The sequence below is a fragment of the Gavia stellata genome, chromosome 2, assembly GCF_030936135.1.
Source record: "Gavia stellata isolate bGavSte3 chromosome 2, bGavSte3.hap2, whole genome shotgun sequence".
Classification (NCBI taxonomy): Eukaryota; Metazoa; Chordata; class Aves; order Gaviiformes; family Gaviidae; genus Gavia; species Gavia stellata.
This window is the reverse complement of record NC_082595.1, coordinates 24,603,897-24,631,886: the sequence shown is the minus strand read 5'-3', so window position 1 is coordinate 24,631,886 and position 27,990 is coordinate 24,603,897. Positions and strand designations below refer to the sequence as shown.

Here is a 27,990-nt window from a genome sequence, read left to right as displayed (position 1 = left end):
TCCAGCGTGGTTAGGTTCCAGGAAATGAGATAGCCCCTAAATGTGATCTTGTGCTGCTTCTCAAATATTTCTGTCATTGCTCTCAATCTGTTTATATTAACTCTTAAATGTAGAACTTTTATATCCCATGATGCCCTTAATTTACACAAGCTTTACAGACTGTGGATCAGATATATTTTCCTACCTGTTCCTACCTACATTTTACCATCTTTAATCCTTTGCACTCATTAACAAGTGATAACATTAAGAAACATCCTGTTCTTTTCCTTCTTTATCTCCAGTATATTTCAGAAGTAATTTTTATTTATCGTATAGTTCTGGCAAATAACTGTGAAGCACTCATTGTCACTGCTGCAGTATCTTTAGTCTATAGTTATTTAGAATCTAAATTCTGGCTGCAGTTTCTCAAATACTTTCATAATCTCAAGCAGGTGGGGCAGAAGGAGGCAGACATAATTGGAAGCCACATTTCTGATTCTGGGGCATTCTGGGGGCCCAGCACCCCATGTTAAACCTTCTGGAGGCTTAACTGGCAGCAGGCACCCCAGGATGCCTGTTGGGCCACCCTGCTGCCTGACATCTCCACAGGACACAGTGCACAGTGCTATGTCCCTGACTGTGACGTGTCCCCTCTAGTAGCAGCAGTCACATCTGTGGCAATCCCCTATGGTAGACTTGTAGGAGACCCACAGGATATAGAGACTTGACTGCTGTCTCAGTGACTGTGCTAAACATTCCCTGATGCTCTATATGATGCTCTTTTACATGGTGGAGAAGGTCTAGAGATGTGCGAAGCTCTCGCCCTTTTCTATTTTCTTTTATATTTGCGAGGTCTGAAATGGAATGGTATGTTCTTCTGTGTTAATTGATTAAATGGCGTTTATCATAACATAAAGAGATCAAACAGAATTATTTTTTCTCCCACGTTACCGTTTAAAGCTCTCAATTCTGCTCAGATCATTAGTGTATAATTTTCAGATGAGCTAGCCAGAAGGTCCCTAAATAAAAATTAGTAGAAAGGATTAGCTAGGAAAGCTAGACTGGTAATGAGCTGTTGCACTATGGTAATGTGCTAGGTTTATAGTTCATATCTAGCCCTAATCAGTGATAAATGCAAGTTGTCAGCACTTGATAGCTAATTGGTGTTTCTCGGAATTACACTGCAACAAAAAAACTGAAATGAAAATAAAGCTTTTCTTTATATATGACAAGTTAAGAGTTAATTATAAATGCTTGGGTCAAATACACCCCTTAGCTACACTATATGCAAATGTGCTGTGCTTAGGGAAGATTCATGGGTTGTCAAAACTTCTTTGGTCCCTTTTGGGTCATTATTACTTTTTTTGAAACTGGTATAGTAGCGGCTTTGAAAACAGAACAGGACCTTTAAACCATTTGTTATGTATTTAATATGTCATACATCACAGAAAAAAAATAACTGAACCCAAACTACTGGAAAATATTAACAATGCAATAATGACTTGAACTCTCGTAACAGTCTGTTTGTTATTGATTATGTTTTCTCCATGTTCGTTTGAGAACTGCTGTCCTCCCACAGAATTAATTGGACATAAAATCGTAACAGGGATCTGAAAAATTGTAAAGCAAGAATAATCTAAGCCACAGGACATGAAAGACTTAAAATCCTGGCTAACTTGACATCTGTGAGCTGAGATTTTTATCATTGCACAGCTATAATTAGGTGGCTCTAATCACTCTCACAATGCTAATATGGGAAATGTCCTGCCTGTCCTCAGTAGCTGGTGGTGGGAATGACTGTTACACACAATGTTATGCTTCAAAACTGTGGAGCCTGACAAGCTCCGTGAGCAGGACTGGCTCTGACATGCATGCTCCAAGGGATATTTAGCCACCTCCTGAGAGGCCGAAGCATACATGATCACACCATCTCACTGCAAGTCATCCAAATACCTTTTTTAATTGGCCATTTAATTGACCATTTCCAGTCAGATTTAACACAGGGACAGGCCTTCAGATATCTGAGGCCTGTGCAAGACTCCTGGAACTGGGAGAGGAACGGGCAGAAGCAGGCTGAGCCGTGAAGGTGTGAAGCCAGCAGTTACCTGCTCCATTGCGTGCTGGGTCACCAACCAGCTGAGCCAGCCAGCACGCACAAGCCAACGGGGAGAGAGAAAGGACCTGCAGCTGGAGGAGATGAGTTACGTGGGAAGTATCAAGGTGAGGTCATAGGGACTATGCAGAAGAGGGGACAGCAGAAATGTAGGAAATGGAGGAACACAGGACACAAACCCACAAGAAACCAGTCTTCATTAATTCCTCTATTCGTAGAACAACTTGTTCATTTATTCAGATGCTCACCACTTGAAATGCAATTAGATGAATGTATTTTCCTGCTGAGTAAAATTCATAGTCAGCAGAGAAACCCCTCTTTAAATGATTTGCTCATCAGGATGTATGGAGGAGGAGGAGGGATGGAGAGAAGAGAGGAGCTTAAATGACTTCACTGCTAGATTGTCTGAATTAAGTGATCAATTTTTGTTACTGCAATAGCTGCAAAAGTTAACACTGAAATATTAAGAAAGTCCCGCTACAACAAAAAATCAGTATTAGCATTCAGATGTTAGAGGAACAAATCCTGAAGGCCTGAGTTAAAACTCACTTTAGAGTAAATTCAGACAACAGCTATTGCCTTCTCAGTGGGTGAGCCTTGAAATAACTTGACTGATCCCAAGACAGGGAAATCTGGAACAGCTGCCTGTGCATTTAAATTCAACACTCCTCCCAAAATGGGGATACATTTGGATACAACCCTCCAGATACAACCCTCATCCTCTGTTTTATGCAGACATAGTGCCTAATGTCTGAATTTCTATGTGAAAGAACAGTGGTAAATGTAATCCGTCTAGACCTGAGTAAATAACTGAATTGGTGTCCCCTAAGAAATTATTAGTTAAGCTGAAGAAGACAAGGAGCTGTAAGATGCATCAGATAGTGAGGACTGATGAGACAACAGTAGCACGTGTTTAAGTGGGAGTATCAGAGTAAGGGAAGGCTACCAGGGAAGTTCTTCAAGGACCAGTTTTGGGAGAGATTTTATTTAGGGTTATTATCAGCAGCCTTGACACACAAAGCAGGCGCATGCTAATCATAATGGCTGGTTACACAAAGCTGAGAGCCATCATCTGTACAAAGGAAGATCAGAACGTCAGATGGGAGCAGCTGTGAAACCTCAAGGGATAGAGTAATAGAAATGGCATTAATGCAAGGGCTTGCCCTGATGGACTGCTAACAATTTCTACCAAAATCTGGGAGCTTATCAGGTAGAAAGGGGGTAGGGTGTGTGTGCCGATTTAGGCATATTGGTTAATGATCACTGGTGTCCACAGGTGATCTAGCAGTGAGAAGGTAATGAAGTCTGAGGGGGCATTAGGAATTACAGTAGAAAAATAGTAATGCCCTTATGTAAGGGACTAGCAATTGCTCTCCTGGATGCAGCTCTGGTCACCCATCTAGATGAAGGATAAATTCAGACTGAAACAAGTACAACAAAGGCTGGCATAGCTTTTCATGTGAGAGAAGATTAAATGAATTTGGCTTGCATACCCAAATAGAGTTAGGGAATAGCGAGAGCATGAGAAGGAGTGTAAGTGTTGTCTGTACATGTGGCAGGAGCATTCCCTTCTCTGGCGAGTGAGAGCAATGGAAACAAAAGGGCCAGGGGCAAATAGGGGAGTCGATGGCTTCCAGCGTGCCACTCTGAAATGGAAGTGTCTGTGGCCAGTGCTAGGAAGCCCTAATGTTTTTAAGGATGGGTCTTCTAAATGCTTAAGGAGGATTATATGATTCTCTGTATTGGGTAGGGGCAGGAGCTGATAATTCAGTTTCTTCTTACCCCAAGCATCACTTTTGCACTGATGACATCCCACAGGGATCAGGCTCACATGACCAAACAATGCATTTCTCTTTCCTCCTTCTCCTTCTGTGGTTGTTGTCCACGTGCTCTCCTTAACAGAATGACTGTCTTTCCTCTTGGCCTCTCTTGTGCCTCCAGACACATCGACCAGGGCTGGGCTGATTGGATGCTGAGGAACACTTTTCCCCCATCCTTAGGAGATCACAGCAGGCATGCAGAGGGGATGGAGGAAGGAGGCTGCAGAACCTTGCTGTAAAACACTATAACTAAGAACGTTAAGCACAGCCATACTGATTCAGGCCAAATGTCCTTCTAGTATCCTGTCTCTGTCTAAATTCAACAACAGATGCCAAGGAGAGTATAAGACTAGAATGAGTACTTTGCCAAAATATTCTTGCAGCCTCAACTATTTTCAGCTGCAGGAAATCCTGAGCTTCAGCAGTGGTTTTGTAAACAGACGAGGGACCTTCCAGGCACAGTGTAAATGAGTCCAATTTAAGGCTTTTTGAAGGCGGTTGAAGGTTGAAAGGAGCTTTTTATGAAAGACTGGCTCAGCCTGTCTTTGAAATTTTGTTTTAGTGCTTCTGGGATTTTGAACAGCTAACTCTTTAATAGACATCTTTTTATCATTTCAAACTAAATACATACAAACATTAGTAGTTGTGTATTGCTTTCTGGCACTCACAACTCTGTTCTGACTACCAACCTTGTGGAGAGGCAGCTATTAACATGGAAATACTTGAATTTACAGTTGATTTTCTGGGCATAATAGATACCCGTTGAACTCTAAAGCATGCTCTGTTTACCTCAGGTAAAACTGCAAGCTATGTAACAATTACTAAACAGCAAGTGCAATAGAGTTCCTTCCCTTTGCTGTCACAGGCTAGTAAGAGATCTCTGAAGTGTCAGAGATAGAAGAGCCTATTGAGGAGCTTGTCTAATTAATGGTATTATGGTGGGCAAAATAAAGAGAAGAAGCCATTTAAAGGGGGAGCAAAACTTCAGATAACATGAAAAATGCATGTGCATCATTAATATTTTAAATTGTTGCATAGATGAAGATAAATGTATTTAATACAGCCTATCTCCAAATTGTTTAAATAGCAAATATATATACATTAAAAATCATTATATATTGATTTGTCCACTTTTACTTACAGTACATAGTACTTGCAAGGATGCTGGAGTCCCTCAGGTTTTATTTGGAGTCCTTTGTGAATAAAGTATGATGGAGTGTGAGAGGAGTAAAAGAACCAAACATTTAATTTTCTTGTGCCTGTGTTTATAGATGACAAAATTCCCACTGCCCTGCAGCAGCTGCTAGATTTGGCCCTTTGCTGCCAAAAATGTCATCATAAAACTGCCTGTGGTTCCACGGTTTAAGTTCATTGCCATGTATTTGACTTCAGAAGGGATTATTTTATTCATTATCTCATGTACCTAGTCACTAAATCTGTAAAAGCCCAATTCAGACCCTGCTCAAGCTTATGGGAGCTTTTCTGTAGGTTTCAGTGACAGCTGGGTTCTGACCACAATGCCACGGGTTTCAGTTCATAAAATCTCAGTTTTGGGGCTTGTTTTTGGACATCACCAAAACCGGGCATGGGTAGAGATTTTTTCAGCTATGATCTTTAATTGCCATTCAGGATAACATCATCACCATTGTCACTCAGTCTGTCTCATCACATCTCTAAATCAGCCCATTGTGCGAGTAGCTCAGCCCATCTGTGGATGAAAGTTGTTGCTGTCTGATGGCCATTCATTTTTATATGAAAGGAGTTTTTGGTCTCTCTCCAGTTCCCAACAAGCTCACCCTGCCCCTATTGATTCTTGGCAGTACAAATATAGAGGCCAAAGACTTACAAGCCAGAGAACTCGGTGTTCATCAGATTCTGCAAACATTGTTGCAGGTGTCTGAGAAACTTATTTTGACCCTGAAACTGTATATTGAATAATAAGGCAAACGGAGTCTGTGAAATGAAACCAGCTTTCTAGTCCATTTTGCTTTTCAAAGAAGATAGGTGTAAAGGAGAAGTTCAGCTTTCTTACTCTTCTCAAAAGAGAAAGTATGTATAAACTTAGACAGCTAAGTCCATACTTAGCCATCTTATTACTTACCAAGATTTTTGGAAGGAGATGGACATGCACATTGTACAGGTACGTATTATCTGTACATGCCAATACAGTATTCCTAAGTAACAGTCATTGTTTTTTAACTTGTAGATGGTTTGAAGCAGAGCAACTGAGGCCAATGATGGTTTGAAGCAGAGCAAATGAGGCCAACTGGTAAATGGGAGATAACACATAAAAAATTCCCCTGTTTTGGAACTTGCTTCACCTGCTTGATTCCCATCCTAGGTTAGCACATCACTTAACTGCTGCAAAGTCCATCTTCCTTGCCAATGGATAGGGATTGCTTCTTTTAGCAGCTTTTAGCAGTTTCATGCTTCTCTGTGAAGCAGAGTTTGGAGCTGTATGTGAAGAGGAACTTTAAAAGGTAATCAATTGGTTAACAAAGATGGAAGCATGACTTGAGGCTTCTGTTTATTTTGCTTTAATGCTGCTAGTTTAATACTTTCACTGCTTTACTTTGTGTTTTGACAGCTTATAGTCAGGACCCACTTTCATATGAGTGCATATTTTTTTGGTCTATTGATCTAAATGACCAGTTCTGAGAGCACGAGCACTGAGAAAATAATGTTTCTAACAGTTTGACTCTTAATTTTGATATCCAAAAGGGTATAAATACTGGCTGAAAGTTCCCCTGTGGCTGGGAATGTCTCTCATCTGTGTGCTTTCTCTGGTGTGTTCAAGAGTGTAGTTTAAGGAGTTTCAGTCTTGATTCCATGGGAGCACAAATAAGATTTCTCTCCATCCACCCAGCCATCAATTCTCACAGCATTTACAGAGACTTACTGTCTTTGAGGCTTTTGTATTATTTTCTCAATGTTTCATCAAACTGGCCAACAGGCTAGAAGTTTATTGCTGGAGGTGGTAAGGCAACCTTGCATGCAGGTGCATAGGCAGCATGAACTCTTCAGCCTAACTTTCTTTGGGAATATGTCTAGTGAGTGGCATAGATGAATTGTATAATTTTCATAATATTAATGACAGCCAAAGTCTGCCTTCTTTTTTCTTTTATTCCTTTCCGCACAGGAGCGTGTGCGCTTTCACTGCCCCCTGCTATAATGCTGTGGGCTGAAGGCTATAGGAGATTGGCATATAAAATCTTACTTATCAAAATGCGAAGTATTTTGCTGAATGACCTTCCCAGTTTCCTGGAGATGTCATCTATTTACGCTAGTAGCAGTGCCAAGTGGAGTGGTTTCTAAAACTGAACAGCAGTCAATTTATTTTCAGGTACCACTCCATTTGGGATTGCAATTAGGATAACTAGAGCTGCTCTCCACCACAGGAAACTGGGAAGGTCATGCTGCCAAATTGTTGGCATCTTGATGAAGGAGTGTAAACTACTGCTGTTGCTACTGCAGATCAAATGAGCCTAACCAGAATGAAGTAATTATGAAAACCTCCCAAAAGATCATGAATATTCATGGATCAATTACAAACATTTGAAGTTAATTTTCATTTGAGGAAATAACCCTAATATTCCACTCTCAGTACATATGAATCATAACACTCCTTGCAAGCAAAGGGCAAAGCACTGTTGCTTGCTGCTCGGGCTCACGGGTGCCACTGTGTGCGCAGGAGTGAGCTGCCTGCGGCCGGACAGCACGGGAATGCTCGGTGTGGCAGTGAGCAGCCTTTCTGTCCCCCCGTAAATCGCCATGCTGTATTCACCAGGGAGGCAGCCAAAATGGTCACCTAGCTGCCTAGGATGTGAGTAACACAAGAGTCATGCCAGTCTGGTAGGCAAGCGCTTGTTTATGCTGAAAGGGGAGTTGAGGTGGCCGCTGCCCTGCCCTCTCTGCAGGGGCTGTCACTGGTGGTGGTGGCTCTTCAGCATGTGTGACCCCAGCCAATGACACTGGCAGCAGCTGAGCTGCAGGGAGCTGAAGCCTTCTGAAAAACAACCCCTTTACTTAGCCTCTTAAATGCAGAGTGGAGAGCCTCGCTTTAATCAGCCATGCTCAAAAATAGCAGGGCGTCCCAAAGGGCTCAATCCTGCGAACTACTGCTTGACCCTGTGAAGGCAGTGGGAGCTGGGGGCAGCAGTGCTGCAAGCAGAGATGCTGAGCAACCGGAGCGGATCTGGCTCTTCATGCTGATGGAGGGGTGTTGGAAATGCCCTTGCTGGGTGTCTCTTTGCTGTGCTCGTGCCAATGTTAGCCACCAGAGGGGCTGGTGTGAAGGTGGTTTCTAGAATGTGTCCTTAGCAGATTGTCAGGGGATGTTTCCTCATGTTTCTGTCTTGCTATGTGTTTTCCCCTATCGCTGCCCTATAGGCACAGGCATTGGCTGGCCACTCTCCACCCCTTCCCTTCCCTGCCCTGCCCTGCCCTGCTCCTGCTGTGCTGCCCGGAGGAGAGGCCGGCAGGCTCCTAAGCTACTCCAGTTGCTATTCAGCAGCAGACACAACTATTGCCTTCTCATATACAGCAACCAAATGGCTTCACAGAGATAAGCTGAGCCAAACTTGTGGTTGCCCTGATGCGTCCAAGTAAGGGAGCCAAACAAGGAGGGGTATGGGGGGAGGGAAGGCTTTTTCCTTCCCTTTGTGAGTGTACCTTGGTAGAAGTTAGCACAGAGCTTGGCAACATGCAGAGTCCTTAAATTATTTAAAATCTGGATCATTATTGGTTTTAACTGTGGGCATTTTTTTTCTCCTGTAAATGACATTCTATTTATTGTGCAGGTTTTCTTAACCAGTGGCATTGCTGGTTTTGGAGAATCTGGCTTTAACTCCAACACATAGTTGCTGAGCCTAATTAGCTCCCTGAATTAATCGAGTTTCTGTTTTTCAGCTAGAATTTATTAGGAGCTGGCACTGTAATGAGACAGACCACTAGGATCCTTTTCCTTTTTGATTATCTTTGAGCTTTGTTTGTGTGTTTTTAATGGTTGCTTGTGAATGATGTTTGGCTCTGTGCTGCGAGTTGGAGTGCAGAGGATAGAGGGATCATTTTGTCCATTTTCAGTGCAGTCCTCTATCTGAAACTGTCAGTGGTCTCCAGCAGAGCTGCCCTCCCAACAACCTCCTCCCTCTCACCCCAACACTTGCTCTTGCTGTGACTTTAAAGTACATCTGGATCTCTGAGTTCTCATTTCTGAGTAACACATTGACCTGTAAATAAGGGTTTATATCTTCACTTTGATATTGCCAAAATGTGAAGTGCACCTGAACCAAACCATGTAAATTCATGTAGCTAGGGCAAAGACTGCAAGGAACCTTTTTTTCTCATTGGTTGAATTATTTAAATGAAGCCTGTGCTGCTTTAGCTCCACTGGTGGCACAAGGCAGAAATGAGAAGATGGAGGGGCCATATTTCTCTGTGCTTCCCCAGGGCCAGCATAGCAGTGTGCAGCTCAGACCTGGTCTGGCAACGTCAGAAACCAAGTGCTCTTTAATATGTGGAGCTGGGGTGTGATAGCGACTGCTTTATTGTGAGATAGTTCTACTATGGATAAGCTTGAACTGGTAAGATCAGTCAGCAGGACCTCGAAAGAGTGGGGCATTTTATGTCATTTTTGGATAACATATTCTTGGTTGTTTTGCAGGCTATTTAAGTTTCATCAGCTTTGGGAGCAACTTTTATACAAAAGCTACGGCTCTTGAATGAACCCCTTTTATGGTGTGCGGGATAGTCTGTTTCAAGGAGTCAGAGTAGCTGGAGCTATTGGGACTCTGTCCTTCTGCCATTAATTTTCTTTTCTCTTTGGTGAAAAGAAACAAAAGATGCTATTTTGTGCATCTGCCACATGCTCATGTATTGTCACAGGCACAAGGATTGTTCTGCAATATGAAATTTGCAAGGCTCTTAAAAGACAAGAATTATAGGGGGCAACCCCCTACATTTTATATACATTTTGTAATACTAGTATTTGTAATACTAGAATTAGTATTCTGAATACTAGAATTCAAGTATAAGTCCCTGTTATCCCATACTTGGCTGCAACACCACCTTTCTTCTGCTCTTGACTGCTGCAGTGTCACATCCCTTCCAGATGTGATTGTAATTTTCCCAGTACATGAACCTGAGCACAGTATCCCCTCAGTCTAGTCCCTTCAGCTGGCTCCCCCTTTCCCTGTGCAGTGAGCACAGGTTTCTGGGTTGTTCCCGTGCACCTCGTACAAGATAACTAACTGCAGTGGCAGTGGAGATTTCCACTTTGCTTAATTTTCCCTTTCAGCCTATTCAGCTTCCACCTGGAACAAGTTCATTATTTCCCCAATGCCTCATTTCACCAGGTGAAGGATTCCCCAGGTCAAAGGTTCAATACGTTACCCATCTTTCTTCAACTGCCTTGCTTTGTTCTGCTAACAAAGCCAGGCTTACATGGCTCAACCACTGAGGGCTTTATCACTCCACCTGGCCTCATTTTGCCTGTGCCTACACACATTACTTCCATTTCCTCTCTCCCTCTATCAAAGTTATTAACAGAAAGGAAAGACATAACTAAGCAAACTGTACTGGTTCATCATGAACTCAGCTGTTATACACCTGTAACATCTGCTATTGGGTTTGTGCCTTTTAAGCTATAAACTGTCCTCTGTAGAGATTACTTCCATGCAATAAGAGCCAAAACCAAATGGAGTATTTATGTGGTCCTGTTGTTATGCAAGCATTTATTACTATGAATAAAGCAGTGCATCAGCACAAAGGAGCAGAGTTAAGACTTCATGATCAAAAATAACTGCCATAGTTACTGACATTTTGCTTTTGACATACCTCTATAAATAATGAGATTACAAGACACCTCAGGGCATACATCATCTGGTCGTGTAACAATAGCACCTTGAGGGAGTTGTCAACTTTCTCCTTTTGGCCAAGTGCCTCGGAAGACACTAAGGTATATAATTAATAGAGAGCACAAACACACACCCTTACACGTCCTAAAGCTTAGTTATAATACTGTATTGTATCCCTCGTGGGGATACAATTATTTCTATTCCTGGTGGTGCTGCTGTTGTCACTGAATAGCCAAAATCCTCATAGCAGTAGGGTGAGAGGAAAGGGAAGACAAAGACAATATTTGTTATTAAGGTGGGGGGAAAAAAAAACCCAAACAAAGCATATAATATAATTGGTTAAATAATTCCACAGAAAAATAATTATTCCAAGACTTAAGCTGGAGCTTCCTGTCCAGTATTCCCTCCTTTTGTGGAACAGTCCTGTGCTTGCATCTCTCATACAGAGAATGACATGCTGGGTAATGAAAACTCCTGTGAATTTCCTGAGCCTAATATTTATTCTTATTGCTTCATTTTCTATTCATGAATTCTATTTTGCAGCCCTAAACAAAAGCAATTACCGTTTGCCTCTTTTTTGCGTAGCTCACTTCAAACACATTGCTCACACAGATTCTCATAAAGCTGAAGGACCTGACAGAGGAAGATCCGGGAAGGCACTGCCTCACTCTGGCCTGCTCCTCACCTATGCAGTGTGATGCAGTCAGCCACGCGAAATTACAGCGGGGTTCCTCTACCGGTTATCAGTGAGCAGTCAGGGGGACTTGAGTGGGGAGAGGGGCCTTGAGTAAGAAGGTCATATGAGGAAAGCCCAGGATAGACACTGATAGAAGAGAACAGGATTGTCTGGTGAGAGAAGACCATGGCAAAAAGGACGTGAACACACCAGAGCACAGCTCTTCTGCAGCACAGCAGTGCTCCTGAGTCTCACTGTTTCTCTACAGGCAGCTAATAGTAGCAAAACCTCATGGTAAATTGTGAGTCATGTCCTCCTTCTCTATTGCTTGTCCATACAAAAGGTGGCAGCTGGCTGCTGCTGCCAGCTGGTCGGCTCCTTCAGCAAATGAGGCTTTTTAATATATAGGAGGTTTCCAGGCTTACTGGTGTCTCATTGAAGTGTAAACACAAATCCACATGAAATTACATAAAAATATATAATAAGAGCATTCAGATTGTGAAATCAGTCACTACAGGGGCAGGAAATGCCAGAATTAAGGTTGTCCTGGCCAACTTACTCTGACCCCATGGGCTATATATGGTGTTGCCTCTGCAGGATTTCCCCCACACCCCTAAAATGATCTTTTTCAAGGCTGAGAAAGGATCTGCTTTGGAGATGAATCAGGACTGTACAGCAATGTGGTCATTGATAAATTCCTTCCCTAATTTGTAGCAGAAGTTGGAAGGCATGTGGAAAATGGGACTGAGGGCTGTGGAAGAGAAGGGAAGTATTCTGAAGGGAGCTGGTACCACATTCAGAAATGGCTCTGCCAATGCATTCCTAAAATTTTTAGATGGGCTATTAATTGTATGTTCCTGTTTTTCTGGGTACCCAGACTCAGAACCAGCTGCCCCATTTTTCCTGCAACAGAAGTCAAAGTTAGCAGTACTTTGAATATAAAAGACTATATAATGCTCAGTACTCTGAAAGATCAGTGCTTCACACCAAACACCTATACTTAGTGAAGTCTTCAGTGCTGCAGGTATTATCAGGGGATTATATAGCTCACCTCAGAGGCATTCATCAGATAGATAGATACTGCATTGATGAGCTCCACAGAAAAAAAGGCCCTTTGAAGAAATCAGTAAGTCTGGATTCTGAGCTGAGTTTGTATAGTCCTAACAGTAGATAAGGCACAAGTCTGCACATTAAAAGGCAAGGATTAAATGAAAGACTGAATAACTTCTCGTTCAGTGAGCACTGTTTATCCTGTGCAGTGATTGAGGCAGGGGTCTAGTGGAGAAATAGTATGCAGTCATGAAGTTAAAGACTTTAAATTAATGCACATAGGCAAGGGGGATTTAGGCAGTGTCCAAGGAAACATATCATGATCTTCATTCTTCTAATGAAAGATCCTGTATTGTTTGAATCTGAGTATAATTAATCATTCATGAAGAAGGAGGATACAGATATGTATAAGAGGAGCATAAAGATGTATGTTTTTCCTTCTTACTGAGCAAGTGAAAGGATTAATTTACACTGATCCCTGTTTGTATGGTGAAGTCTCAGAAGAGAAGAAATAGAGAATACTGTGCTCACTGCAGGACTGCCACATCTCTCGTTTGGGGAGTTTTAATACCTGCTAGAGTTCCTTAGTGGTAGCTATTGAGAGACTCAGCGAATAACTTTATGAGTCCTCCAGTAGCTGCTGTAATGTGAGATGGTGGAAATACAGAGGAGGTAAGGGAGCAGCATGGAGAAGAGATTGCTCCTCTCCACATGGAGGGCTGCTACTCCATGGAATGAACCAGAGCTTTCTGCCTAGCAATCTTCACAGTTCTTCCTTTCTGGATCCTCTGTACCTTACCTGCTGACATACTTCCTAGAGACATCTAAGTTTACTCTCCCGCCCCCAGGGCTTCTGCGTCTGGACTTTTCCAGAGACAGAGCTTTGCATACTTTATTTTGGCATTTTACCTGTGTGGGATGTATGAATAGTATTTAGTAGTATTTTGCTGTAGCCATGATGATTTAAGGAGTTAGGCAAGAAAAGGCTTACAAGTAAGAGTAATGTATTTTATTACACCAAGTGATCCCGTTAGAAAAATTAGGTACCTTTAAGTATTGAAAAGGCTGCAGAATGGACTTAATAATATAAAGGCTTTGGAGTGCATGTGCCATAAGAAGAGCTGGAGGGGGAAGATGACTGACCTGGCTGAACAGGGAGCTTTTGCTGGGACTCAGGAAAAAAAGGAGAGTTTATCACCTTTGGAAGAAGGGGCAGGCAAGTGAAGAAGAGTACAAGGATCTCGTTAGGTCATGCAGAGAGGGAATTAGAAAGGCAAAAGCCCAGATAGAGCTCAATCTGGCCATGGTTGTAAGGGATAACAAAAAATGTTTTTACAAATATATTAACAACAAAAAGAGAGACAAGGAGAATCTCCATCCTTTACTGGATGCTGGGGAGAACATTGTCACGAAGGATGAGGAAAAGGCAGAGGTACTTAATGCCTTCTTTGCCTCAGTCTTTAATAGCCAGACCAGGTATCCTCAGGGAATCCAGCTCCCTGAACTGGAAGACAAGGATGGAGAGCAAAATAAACTCCTCATGATCCAGGAGGAAGCAGTTAATGACCTGCTATGCCACCTGGACACTCACAAGTCTATGGGGCCTGATGGGATCCACCCAAGAGTACTGAGGGAGCTGGTGGAGGAGCTTGCCAAGCTACTCTCCATCATCTATCAACAGTCCTGGTTAACAGGAGAGGTCCCGGACGACTGGAGGCTTGCCAATGTGACGCCCATCTACAAGAAGGGCTGGAAGGAGGATCCGAGGAACTACAGGCCTGTCAGCCTGACCTCGGTGCCGGGGAAGATTATGGAGAGGTTCATCCTGAGGGCGCTCACAGGGCACGTGCAGGAAAACGAAGGGATCAGGCCCAGCCAGCACGGGTTCATGAGAGGCAGGTCCTGCTTGACCAACCTGATCTTCTTCTATGACCAGGTGACCCGCCTAGTGGGTGAGGGGAAGGCTGTGGATGTTGTCTACCTGGACTTCAGTAAAGCCTTTGACACTGTCCCCCACAGTATTCTCCTGGAGAAGCTGGCAGCTTGTGGCTCAGACAGGTGCACTCTTTGCTGGGTGAAAAACTGGCTGGATGGCCGAGCCCAGAGAGTGATAGTGAATGGAATAAAATCCAGTCGGCAGCCAGTCACAAGCGGAGTCCCCCAGGGCTCAGTTTTGGGGCCGGTCTTGTTTAATATCTTTATCAATGATATAGACCAGGGGATTGAGTGCTCCCTCAGCAAGTTTGCAGACGACACCAAGTTGGGAGGGAGTGTTGATCTGCTTGAGGGTAGGAAGGCTCTGCAGAGGGATCTGGACAGGCTGGATCGATGGGCCGAGGCCAATTGTATGAGGTTCAACAAGGCCAAGTGCCGGGTCCTGCACGTTGGCCACAACAACCCCATGCAATGCTACAGGCTGGGGGAAGAGTGGCTGGAAAGCTGCCCTGCAGAAAAGGACCTGGGGGTGTTGGTTGACAGCCAACTGAAGATGAGCCAGCAGTGTGCCCAGGTGGCCAAGAAGGCCAATGGCATCCTGGCCTGTATCAGAAACAGTATGGCCAGCAGGACCAGGGAAGTGATTGTGCCCCTCTACTCAGTGCTGGTGAGGCCACATCTCGAATACTGTGTTCAGTTTTGGGCCCCTCACTACAAGAAGGACATTGAGGTGCTGGAGTGTGTCCAGAGAAGGGCAATGAAGCTGGTGAGGGGTCTGGAGCACAAGTCTTATGAGGAGCGGCTGAGGGAGCTGGGGTTGTTCAGCCTGGAGAAGAGGAGGCTGAGGGGAGACCTCATCGTTCTCTACAACTACCTGAAAGGAGGTTGCAGAGAGGTGGGTGCTGGTCTCTTCTCCCAAGTGACAAGTGACAGGACAAGAGGACATGGCCTCAAGTTGCGCCAGGGGAGGTTCAGGCTGGATATTAGGAAAAATTTCTTTACTGAGGGAGTGGTGAAGCATTGGAACAGGCTGCCCAGGGAAGTGCTGGAGTCACCTTCACTGGAGGTGTTCAAGGAACGTGTGGACGTGACATTGCGGGACATGGTTTAGTGGGCATGGTGGTGTTGGGTTGATGATCTTACAGGTCTTTTCCAACCTTAATGATTCTGTGGTTCTGTGAGTCTGAAGTACGGTATCCTCCTGACCCCACCTTCATTGTTCTCTGTGTATTATATCCCCATATTTATGATGTGTTATGGTAAATTTTCTAAACTATAAAAACATTAGTGGATGGCATAGAAGTGCATTTAAAATGAAGACAGGTATATAAAATGGAGTCACTGTGCTGCTCTGGCATATCATCTTATTGCTCATGGAGCAGAATAGAAATGGACCATTAACATTCCTGAAGATCTCCCCTTTGCTATAAAGACATTGGTGCAATTCACTATGCTGCTGTGAGAAATCTGGGACCTTCTACAAACCAGCCTCTGCTTAATACAGGGAGCAACATGCACCCAGGAGCAGCAGCCCTTCTGTGAACTTCTTCAAAATTTCCTGTCTTAGTTTAGTTTGCACAGCCAGAAGATCAACAAAGGTCTTCCTTCTCAAAGCTCTTCCAGTGCAGAAGTGCAGATGTTCTTCTTGTAAAACTTCTGCTTTCACGGGAAATTTTCCTTTTGCAAATATCAGCTCATGAATGACCTAATGAAACAATTCAGAGCCTTTCTTTTTTTCAGGCAGAAATTCCATCTCAGCGTTCAGAAGAACAAAGCATCTACTTTGTGTCTCACACTGTCTGTCAAGCAAATTTCAGTGAGACATCTAAAATATTTTACCAATATTTTACTTGATGAGAATAGGGTGAGTTAAAAATTAAGCCACACATTTTTGTGTTGTTATGTTCTCTTTGATTTTCTTTCTTTCCTTTAGAAGTTAGTAGGTGCTATTGTGAGAGATCAGTGAAGCTTGAACAGGTGAACTTGTCTTATGGCAATGACGAGAATTGACAAAAATCTGTGTTTAGCAAATTTCTTCCTCTTTATTTTATTTTTCAGCCTACAATATTGACATGAGGCTAGTTATTTTGTCTGGGTGCAAAGTGAAGTTGATAGTCAAGATGCAGACTGTGCTGAATGAGCAAACTGAAATTAGAAATCAGTGTTGGCTGGGCTTTTTTGCTGGTAGGTTTCAGGCTTTAATCCTAAACAAACCTGCCTTTTAGTTCCTATCTGGTATATGTCAGAGGATCATTTGAATTACAGTATAAGTATTTTCCCTGTATCATCACTCTTCTTACAAGGGTGTATTTCAGTACAAGGCAGATGGCAGAGATTATTTTATATTCATAATGCATATACCTTTAGGAGAGCCACGCCGCAGTGTGCTGATGCTGGCTGCATGGGTTATGTATTCTCAGGAGACCGACATGTTCAGAATCTATTCTTTTGCCCTTTCCCCTGTCATCTCATGTTTTGCTATGATAGAAGTACTAGCAAATGAAAGTCTTGTTATTGATTTCTGTGCAGATGTTAATAATTTCCAAGTGGCAATAACTGATGTACAAAATTTGACATCTTAATTATTCCTTGATGGAAAGGAGGGCCACTAACCTGAGATACAGTAGTCTATTAACTCTGGATCTGTGGATTCAAAGCAGCCTTAGGTCACAAGTGAAATCAGTGAGGCTGTCTCGGTATAGTCTTTATGGATGTTTGTTTGCTTCTCAAAGACACCAGCTTGTCTTCAATGTGTCTGGAGCAGATGGAAGCAGAAGTCCTGAAACAAAAAATGTTTTACTTCCAGTATTGCTAGCCTCGCTGAAATCGCAAGTACTGGAAATCTCAGGAGAAGCACAATTTATGAGCTCCCCAGACTTATTGGTAGATGCATCAAAATATGCATCCCAAATGCTGTTGTTTCCTCAACCATAAAGAGAGGTTCAAGAATTTTGGTGTTCATCTGTCAGTCAGTTATGAAGCATCTTCTTTACATTCTTCTTACTTGCTTTTAACCCTTGTTTTTCAAGATGTCCTGTAACACCATGCAGTAGGCATAGCTTCAGTTCCCAGCAGTTGCAACTTCATGCAGAACTCCTGTGAGCCAGGAATGTTAAGTGGACGACCAAAGGCACACATGCACCATAGGCCATTAGCAGATATTGAGCAGTGAGCCCCAAAAATCTGATCCCCAGCCACTGAAGGTATTGCTATCATTACAACAGTGAAACTGCTATCATTACAATGGTGAAAGCAATTCTTTTAGCAATAGGTAAATATCAGGCTGTTGCTGCCTTTGCTTTCAGCCATATGTATCATCCACAACCTTTAGTGTAGGAGAGGCTCTCTTCAAGAGGATGCCATTTCCCAACTAACCATCCAGTTGACCTGTACACCTTGTAACTAACACTCTCTTTAAAAATTATATCATGTATTTCTGACTACACGATTAGATGACCACCACAGAAGTGTTATATATACATCATTATGCTGTTAAAATTCATATTCTTAGTCCAGTCACAGACAGCCCCACAATAAGGCATCAGCATTTCAAAAGCTATACTATGCTGAAGAATAGAGTAAATGGTAAGAACAGAAAATTTGATTTCCGCCTCAGTGGAAGAAAGATTTAATATGAAAGAACAATTGTGTGAAGTCTTAAAGCTTGATTGTTTTGTATTTCACTGGCATCATCCAAAATTATTTTAAGTGATTTAACTATTATAATTATTGAGTTGCCTAGTGCCCTAGAAGAAAAGAAAAAATTTGGGTCCTCTAATCTAATCCAATCCACTACCCTCTTGTCCTCCAGAGCTGGGCCAGAGTTTGCTTGCACACTGCGCACTGGAAAAGGGCAGCAGTTTGATGTTTCATGCAGTGGCTCCTTGACAGTTAGTCTCCAACGCTGGTCTGCATCTCTGTACTGGCAGTGGTAAGAGTGCAGAAGGATTGAGGCCAGGAGAAGACAGAAAAGGGGAATCTGGAAGAGGAAAGAAGTTTAAATTTTATTCCAGAGTCTTTCAGCGTGCTCAGCTGCAGACACAACATAGTGCAAACCTGAGGAAGGAAACTAATTAGGATTCCATTAAAAAGAGGAGAAAAAATCTTGCTGAGACCCAAGTCACATCACGATGGCCAAAGTGAAACCTTGCTCGCTAATGTAGCTTTAATTCATTTTATTTTGCAGAGACAGCAAGCTTACCATGTTGCTTCGGGAGTCCTTGGGGAATATGAACTGCCGCACCACAATGATAGCTCACATTTCAGCTGCTGCGGGGAACTACGCTGAGACACTGTCCACCATCCAGATTGCATCAAGGGTCCTAAGGATGAAGAAAAAGAAAACTAAGGTAAGACAATGTATAACTCCCTTCTTGTAATGGTGGAGGAGGGAGGAAGAAGGTCCCTAAAGGATCCTTGATGGGGTAGAGCAGCATATAACAAAACCAGTAATCAATTCCAAAGTGTATGGGTTGTACGTACCCTGTCCTAGGCGAGTGGCTTAGAGCACACAGCAAAGACTAGGGGGGGTAAACGCTTCAGCTTCAGATACAGAGGAGTGAGTTCAGATGTATCTGCTATAGCAGGTTTGTAAGCTGGCCTCATTTAATGATATAGCTGTCAGAGAGCATTTATTTTCAGTTATGCTTTTAGTGCTAATGACATAATAAGGAAAGAAACTGCTGTAGAGTTAAAGGAAATTGGGCTTAATGAAGAATTAGTCTCTATGCTTCTCAGAGAGAGCAGGAGCAAAATAAATGCAAAGCAGTGTATCCGTTGCCAGCGTTGATGCACCTTTTATTCCCACTGCTTCTAAATATGGGTGATATATTTTCCAAGTAGAGTGAGGATGGGTTGTATCCACTTCCATATTTTAGAGTCCTGGTTCGTTCTGTACAGTTTACAATGTGAATTGGGCACAACAAATGAATTTCATGCGTTTCATTTAAATTGATGGTCTATGGGCTGACAAAACCTTTTTTGTCAATGGACTGAAGGGATTCAGACCACACGCTATCACAGCAGTGTGTCCCCAGGGACCTCTGAGTGCACGTTATACAATTCCACACACTGGTAGTATGACCAAACAGGAATTGTCTTTACTTTTTGTGCCTTATTTGTGTAATGAGTTTTCTTACACACACACAGAGCAAAGCCTTTACCAAATACCTGATTTCTTTGGCCAGGCTCAATTAAGAGAGGGATCCTAATCCATTTGTTCAGTACTCTTTTTTTTGGAAGTCTCATGACTCTTAGAGTGGGACACAGAGTTGGGGCATTGGGTTGTCCATAGAACACTGTTGTGTGCTTGCTGTAAGACTGTGGATAAGAAGTTTCAGAGCTCTGTGCCTTAGTTTAGAGATCTCCGAGTTTAGATGTGACTGTGGCCTTTTGGTGTATGCTCTTCGTGCAAGGAGTTGTTTGCAATGCTGAAATGTTGTGGTCTCTGTCTCTCTCACATTGCAGTACACATCAAGTTCTTCTGGAGGAGAGAGCTCTTGTGAGGAGGGCAGGATGCGGAGACCAACCCAGCTGAGACCTTTCCATTCTAGAAACACCGTTGACCCAGACTTCCCTATTTTGCATTTATCAAGTGATCCTGATTATTCGTCCAGCAGTGAGCAGTCATGTGACACGGTGATTTACGTTGGGCCCAATGGCACTGCCCTTTCTGATAAGGAACTGACAGATAATGAGGGTCCCCCTGACTTTGTTCCCATAGTTCCTGCTCTGCAAAAGACCAAAAATGAGGGCAGGTTGGAGGAAGTTAGTGAATCAGGGCCCAGCACATCTGAAAGAGACTGCCTGAAGTGCAACACCTTTGCAGAGCTCCAGGAGAGGCTGGATTGCATAGATGGCAGCGAAGAGACCGACAAATTTCCCTTTGAAGAGATGCCTGCTCAATTTAGCTCAGACCAGATGTCTAAGTGCTCTGTCTCAAGCCAGCTGGCAGAGCTTAGCCACTTACCAGAGTCAGATAAGGAAGATACAATGCCAGAATGTCAGCATTCTGATCAAGAAGCCAAGGAAAATATAAATGCAACACCCAGCAAAACTAAGAGAAATCACTCCCCTGTTCCTTCTGGAGCTCTTACTAATGTTTCAACTCCTTCTTCTCCCAGGAGTGTAACAGGCAGCTCTAGTAGAGAGCTTAGCTCTTGCCAGTTAGCACACAGCACCAGCTTGCAGAGCAGCAGAGAAGGTCTCAACACCTGTGGATTTGTGGAAGGCAAACCTAGGCCAATGGGTTCACCCCGCCTTGGCATTGCGAGCCTCTCGAAGACATCCGAGTACAAGCCACCAACTTCTCCTTCCCAGAGGTGCAAGGTGTATACACAGAAAGGAGTCCTGCCCAGCTCTACTCCCCCACCAGCTCCCCTGAGTAAGCATACTGGGATGACATCTAGTGAATCTTTACTGCAGCCAGAAATCCGGACCCCACCTGTAGGCATGAGCCCTCAGATCATGAAGAAGTCGGTGTCCTCCAGCAATGGGGATTTTGAAGAGACCGTTCTCGATGAAGATCGGCAACAAAGCATTTCTCCAGAATCCAAGAAGGAGATTCTGAGCACCACCATGGTGACTGTGCAGCAGCCATTAGAGCTGAATGGAGAGGACGAGTTGGTGTTCACCCTTGTAGAAGAGCTAACCATTAGTGGGGTCCTTGACAATGGGCGCCCAACCAGTATCATCAGTTTTAACAGTGACTGCTCTGTGCAGGCTTTGGCCTCTGGGTCTAGGCCAGTCAGTATTATCAGCAGCATATCTGAAGATCTTGAATGTTACTCAAATGCAGCTCCTGTGTCTGAAGTCAGCATCACACAGTTCCTTCCACTTCCAAAGTTGGGCCTGGATGACAAATCCCAGGATGATGGCAGCAGGCGCTCATCCATCAGCTCGTGGTTGAGTGAAATGAGCACAGGGAGTGATGGTGAACAGTCATGCCACAGCTTCATAGCACAGGCATGCTATGGGCATGGGGAAGCAATGGCAGAACCCCCTGTCTCTGAGTTTGCGAGCACCATACAAAGTGCCAGCATGATTTGTGTAAGTGACAAACAGAAGCCAGTGACTGACAACGTGCTTATACTGTCAGAAATGGGGGAGGAAGCTTTCGGCAAAGTGCCACCCATCAAAGGCTGTAAAATATCAGCTCTAGGGAAAACTACTGTCACAATCAAAAACACCGCAAGCCTCAGCAGCTGTGAAGGCTACATCCCAATGAAGACAAACATTACTGTTTACCCATGTATTGCCGTTAATACCTTCAAAGCACAAGACACTGATGATGCTGTACCGGCAGTAACTGCAGACCCAAAGCTTGCTCATCCCCATGATGGGAAAGAATCCAATGCTAAGAAGGATATCAAATTTGAAGACCCTTGGCTCAAGAGAGAAGAAGATGTAAAAAAGGATAGCACTGGGAGCAGTGATGGGCCAAGGCCTGACACTGCCGCAGTTTCAGCCAAGCCTGAGCACAGCACAAAGCAGTCGTCAGCGGACAGGTTTAGCAGCAGCAGCAGCAGTGGGGATGCATCTGTCTCCCCAGGATCTGAGAGTCTAAAGAGGATTGTGGATGGGTGTGAGGTGGCAGTGTCCAGCTCTGCAACCCAAAGCCCTGTTCATTCCAGTGACAGCTTGAAAAGCAGCAGCCTCCCTCGAGGGCTCCCGAAGGCAAGCAAGCTGGAGGAGCCCGACAGTCACCTCCATCCTACTGCCACTGACAGCAGTGGAGTCGGCTCTCCTGCCCTCCCCCAGTTTTCTAAGGTTAGCCTTGACAAGAAAATGGCCTCTCCCAAACACTGCGTCCTCACTCGACCCAAAGGGACCCCTCCTCTGCCACCGGTGAGAAAGTCAAGCTTGGATCAGAAGAACAGAGCCAGCCCCCAGCACAGCGCAGCCAGCAGCACCACGAGCAGTCCCTCCAGCCAGCCTGGGTCCTTCCTGGCCAGCTTTCCTGAGGAGCTGAATGCCAAACAGAAGGGCCCTGGCATCGACAGCAGTGGCAACAACAGCAGCAGCAAACTCTTCAGTGCCAAACTGGAGCAGCTCGCCAGCAGGACCAACTCCCTCGGGAGGTCCACAGGAAGCCACTATGAGTGTTTGTCGCTGGAAAGAGCGGAAAGCCTGTCCTCTGTGAGCTCCAAAATGAGCCCTGGCAAAGACACCACCATGCCTAGGGCCGGAAGAAGCCTCAGCCGCAGTGTCATGTCCTCACCCACCAACTCGGGCCTCTCCCAGTCAGCAGGTGCCTCCCCGAAAGCCAGCCAGTCAAAGATCTCTGCAGTCAGCAAGCTCCTGCTGGCGAGTCCCAAGGCCCGCAGCCTGTCTGCCTCTGCCACCAAAACACTCAGCTTCTCGACCAAGTCTCTGCCTCAGTCCGTGGGGCAGAGCTCCAGCTTGCCTCCGAGTGGGAAGAACATGTCCTGGTCAACGCAGTCCCTCAGCAGAAACCGGGGCTCCAGCCTTGCTTCCAAATTGCCCCTTCGGGCCGTCAACGGGAGGATTTCGGAGCTGCTCCAAGGGAGTGCCAGTGCCAGAGGCTTACAGCTGCGGGGAAGCTCAGAGGCAGATGAGCGTGGGGGCCTTCCCGGAGATGAGAAGCCAGCTATTCACATGCTGCCTTCACCTTACAGCAAGATCACCCCTCCTCGGAAACCTCACCGCTGCAGCAGTGGTCACGGGAGCGACAACAGCAGTGTCCTGAGCGGGGAGCTGCCCCCCGCCATGGGAAAAACAGCCCTTTTCTACCACAGCGGGGGGAGCAGTGGCTATGAGAGCATGATGAGGGACAGTGAGGCAACGGGGAGCGCCTCTTCAGCACAAGACTCCATGAGCGAGAACAGCAGCTCTGCGAGTGGCAGGTGCCGAAGTCTCAAAAATCCAAAGAAACGATCAAATGCAGGTAAGCTTGCAGTGGTGTGAATGATGGACACAGACCAAAGCAGGTAACTAGTACATGGTGGAGAGGCTAGCCATAAAGGTGAGCTAATTCAGTACCAGCTATATCTCTTAACAGAGAAGCGAGACCAGGGTAAGTGTCCTAGGCTCCAAGTTTCTTCATTTTGCAACATGCACAAATCCTGTGTGGTTGCATTGTGTTTACAGTGGAGTCTTCCCTTCACCCATTTCACTTAGGTTTACTTCACATGAACAGAATAACATTATGCCTAAAACTGGTTAGTATTGCCAATGGCAGACACATTCAAGTATTTATTTATACAAATATTCTTCTGATTTGATTCCAGAAGGATGCCTTTGTGAGGTGGTGAAATGTAACTGTTGTTCTTATCCACTTTGGGCGCAGACTCCCCTCTTGGTATGCACATTTCACCAGCACAAGACCAGAGTCTTATTGAATAGCAGTATCTGTTATGAGTCCACTTCTGCTCGTATGCTCTGGTTGCCCAAAGGTACAAGATGCCCTGCAGCTGAAACCACCGCTGAGTTCCTTCTTCCCACCTAGAAGATGGAACAAAGTTGTGCCCATGCCCCTTGAAAGTTGTTATTCTGCCTCTGAGACTCTTGGTTTTTAACTTTTGAGTTATGAGTCCTTTTCCCATTAATTTATTGATAAAAATAATAAATTATATTAATAATAATATATGGGAACTACTGACTGAAGCACTTGCAGATCTGAAACCTTTTTAGTGATCATAGAAAGGATCAGAAAGACTTAATCTTTGTTCAGCTATAATCCCCAGTAGCTTTCACACTACATCAGGACGTTTTAATTAGATGGCAAGAGCCTCCTGGGTCATACCAAGAGTCTTTGCAGTTGCAACTGTTGCATCTTCCCACCAGAACGAGTTTCAGAAAATTGCAGGACAGGGATGAGGAGCAATGATCAGCTGGTCACCTTTTTCCTCGGTGCTGTTTTCCCAAGCTGAAGTCCTGCAAGTCCTGCTTAACCTACTTTTGAAAAAAATGCACATTGGCATTGGAAGTGGTGTGCACAGATGTGTGAAATATCAGTGGCTACTTATTCTACAGTAGCACTGGCTGTCCAAAATGTGTTATTCTCGTGGAGTTCCTAATACACCAGCCATTCCCACTTGCTGGGATTCTCACCTCTGGGATTCATTTGCAGTGAACTAACTGAGTAATGCATAACTCTCCCTTTCTTTATGCTCTTGACTGTGGTAGCAGGAAGAACATGTGCAGAACAGATGTGAATACCATAGATAACGTTATTAAAACTATATACATAAGTGCATGGGTGATTGTACCTGTTCAGAGGATGCATCTGAAAGTGATCACTCTACACAGTGCAAACACGGACCAAGTGATGAAATAATCTTTCTGAAGTTAACTTTGCATCCTATGAGAAAACCTCTTTCCTATCCCTTCAGTTTACATGGGAATAAATTGATTTTCCTCTTTCTGAGGAGCTGTTCCTTTAATAGCTCTTTTCAAACATAAACTTCTTAATGGTTACTTGCAAGAAAAAGAAGGATGATTTGTACGTTGTAGAAAAGGAAAACAAAGCTGTCCACAGAGATTGCGTATCTGGGTGTATACTGTCAACTGGATTGTATCTTGTGGAGAAGCTGCTCATATGATATGGACTTTTTCCACAGGACATTTAGATGAAAAAAATTATCAAGTTCTGTGAAAACAGGCAGCTGTGCAGATGAGGGGACAGACAGAAAATTGCAGTGTAGCTTTATCCTTATTAGACACTACAGAACACACACCCCATTCCCTGGGGGAGATACTTTAAAAAAAGACACTCTGAGAAGAGCTTCAGGCAGAGCCTGCAGATTCTTTAGACTCCACAGTTCATCCCAAACCTAAATCAGTAGGAGACCAGGATCGGTTTACTCTGATGCTCATAAAACTAGTTGTTTCATTTCACTTCTCTCTGCTTACATAGCACCTTGGAGGCTGGAGGAGGCTGGAGATATGAGCGAGGTAAACATTGCCTTTGTATTCTAATTACAGAAGAGTTTCAGATCTGTGTGTTGTACTTTATATCAGGGTTATATTTTGGCTTACAACACTGGCTTTCGATAACCCCTGTGTAGGACTGAACATTGTGTCAGTGGCTGTGAAAAGGGACTTAAGAAGAGAGGATTGTTTGAGACTCAGGTTTCAGGTTGCTCTTGTAGAAGTCTGGAAGACACACTTGGAGAGAAGAGGCTTTTCCATGGTCTAGCCAGACTTGGCCTACCTGGCAGAGCAGTGACTGGTGTGTTGTGCTGTGCAGATATGCAAAGGCAGTGAGTGAGGGGGTGAGCAGGAACCTTTCCTTCGTGGGAAACGTGGAGAATCTAAGCTTTGCTGCTTTTTTACTGCTGTCTAATATCTGACCTGTGTTTTTCACCAATACAGCTTTTTTGCTGGCTGACAGATTAATCTCTCTATTCTAATTGCTTGTGTGGTTTAGTTCTTCTCTCCCTGGTCAGCAACATTGCAGATATCTACCTGTTGCTGGACCTGAGTCTCTGGGGTAGAGGGTTTTCTGTGGAGGGCCTGTGTCCCTGGAAGTTGCCTGCCCCAGTGGGCTCAGCATAGACTGGCATGTTGACCTCCCTCAAAGTACTTTGCAAAGCTTCTCTCTGAATTCAGCATGTCATCTGACATGGAGAAATTCTAAGTGTGTTATTTCTGATACTTTTGATAGTGGTTTCCTATATTTGCAAGTAATTCCTTTATTGTTTTGAATGAGTTGTACTTGTATTTATGTATAAGTACAACGAGGGGTTTTATGCAGATTAAAAAAAAAATATAATCTTTACTACCTTCCATATCTCTAGCAGCAAACCACTGCCCAGAAATTAATAAGGCTTCACTTTCTTATAACCTAGCTCCTGTTCGCGTTTGGTCCTGCAGCAGAGAAATCATAATTCTGCTTTGATGTGTCTGATAATAGTATAATTTTTCACATGTCAGCAGATTTATGATGGCATAAAACCAGGATTATGACTTCATTGCAGGAGAACATGAAGGAGGAGCTGAGATATAAGGGAGAATAGAGCTGTTCACAAATACATTTTTATTGCATAATAAACAAAAGAATGCAAAGGTTTGCAATCTTTCATCCTCTGTAACATCTCCTTTCTATAGGTCTATTCTAGTGTGAATGTCCTCTCTTAAGGAACACTTTTTAATGAAAAAGACAGCAGACAAAGGTTCTGAGATCTTAAAAGATAGATATTATTTTAATACATAGAGTCAAGAGCATTGGACCTTTCCTGATTTGCGGTCACAGATCTGCTGTGCTGTAATGGATATGGCACTATAGATATGCTCATTTCAGGTCAGGCAACCTTGTCCACTTTATTTATGATTATTATTAACAGAAATGCTAGCTGTCAGACACGATCAACATGAATCAGCCCAAGGCCCCTGTAAGAGGAGCTATAAAGAGTCTTTAAGAGAATCACCAGCAGCCCTGTCAGATCTCACAATTACTTTTGAAGTTCTGACACATTGGAGAGACATAATTTTTTTCTTGAGATTAAGATCTTGTCTTTCAATGCTCTTAAGTGCATTATTTGTATGTGTAGGTGCTTCTGCCCTGGATGTCATACATGAAGCATCAGACCTACATTGACAGCTTTTGAAAGATAAAGCTAGTGTTAGCCTTAGGTTAAATTTTGGGCTCTGTCTGGGTACCTGTACTTTTCACAGACAGGCCAGTGTTGTGTGTACAAAATTAAAAGAAAATAAAAAATATTTGCCCCTTGCATTCTGGAACCTATTGAAAAATCATGTGTTTACATCATGAAGCTCATAAGCCTTTCCCCTGAAGCTAATCTATCCATTTAATAAACATTCCCATCTTTCTAGCATTTAACATTGGTCCTATAACATCATGTCAGCATATATTGCCCCAAAGTGACTGCTTATGGCAGAAACAGAGCTATTTAGCCCTGATCTATGGCTGTGCATTTCAAAGCTTTGTACAGCTGTTCTTTAATCCACCCTGTGGTGTAAGTATTATTCCAGGCCCCATTTTACAGGTGGAGAAATGAAGGCAAGGAACTTTACTGACTTGCCCAATGCCTATAACTAAGTGAGAGCCAGATCCAGGGTTAAATTGCAGGCACCCTTGACTCTCAACCTCAACTGACCTGGCCACACATCCCCCGCTGCCCTTGCTGAGTGGTGGAGAGGAGGGTTTCATTTGTTGCTTTCTTTTAGTGGCAGGCCCTTCCTCCTTCTCCACCCACAAGCATCTGTGCAGCTATGTTTTCTCTGATTTCTTTGCTCACTCCATTAGCCTTTCACCTGTAAGAAACAATTGGCATCTGGCTCTGGCTCTAGTCTCCTCTTTCTTGGGTAGGCAGTGTGGTCCTAAGCAGGGCACTGAAGTGTTAGGGCATCATTTGTACAGTCATCACTAGCATGAACTATATATTATTTTTTAATTCCTCAGAAATTTCAAGTGCAATGGCCCAGTGCTGCTCCCATGAAAGGCAATGATAAGGGTGCTTTTATAATATGTACTCCTGTATGTGATCAGGAAATGTATTCCGGCTGAACTCTGTTTTACCAAAGCCATATTTGTATCCTGGGAACACAACAGGTATGAGAGGGAGGCAGGCAGGGTGGCAG

The 27,990-nt window shown here is 43.8% G+C and overlaps 1 protein-coding gene across 1 annotated transcript in view; it reads left to right on the top strand.

Annotated features, from left to right (window-relative positions):
• KIF26B (kinesin family member 26B) overlaps positions 1–27,990 on the top strand; it is a 300,351-nt gene that overhangs the window by 258,274 nt on the left and 14,087 nt on the right. The window contains exons 11-12 of the mRNA XM_059834163.1: positions 18,614–18,776; positions 19,894–23,332. Coding sequence (XP_059690146.1) covers positions 18,614–18,776; positions 19,894–23,332 — 3,602 coding nt within the window. The remainder of the gene's footprint in view (positions 1–18,613; positions 18,777–19,893; positions 23,333–27,990) is intronic.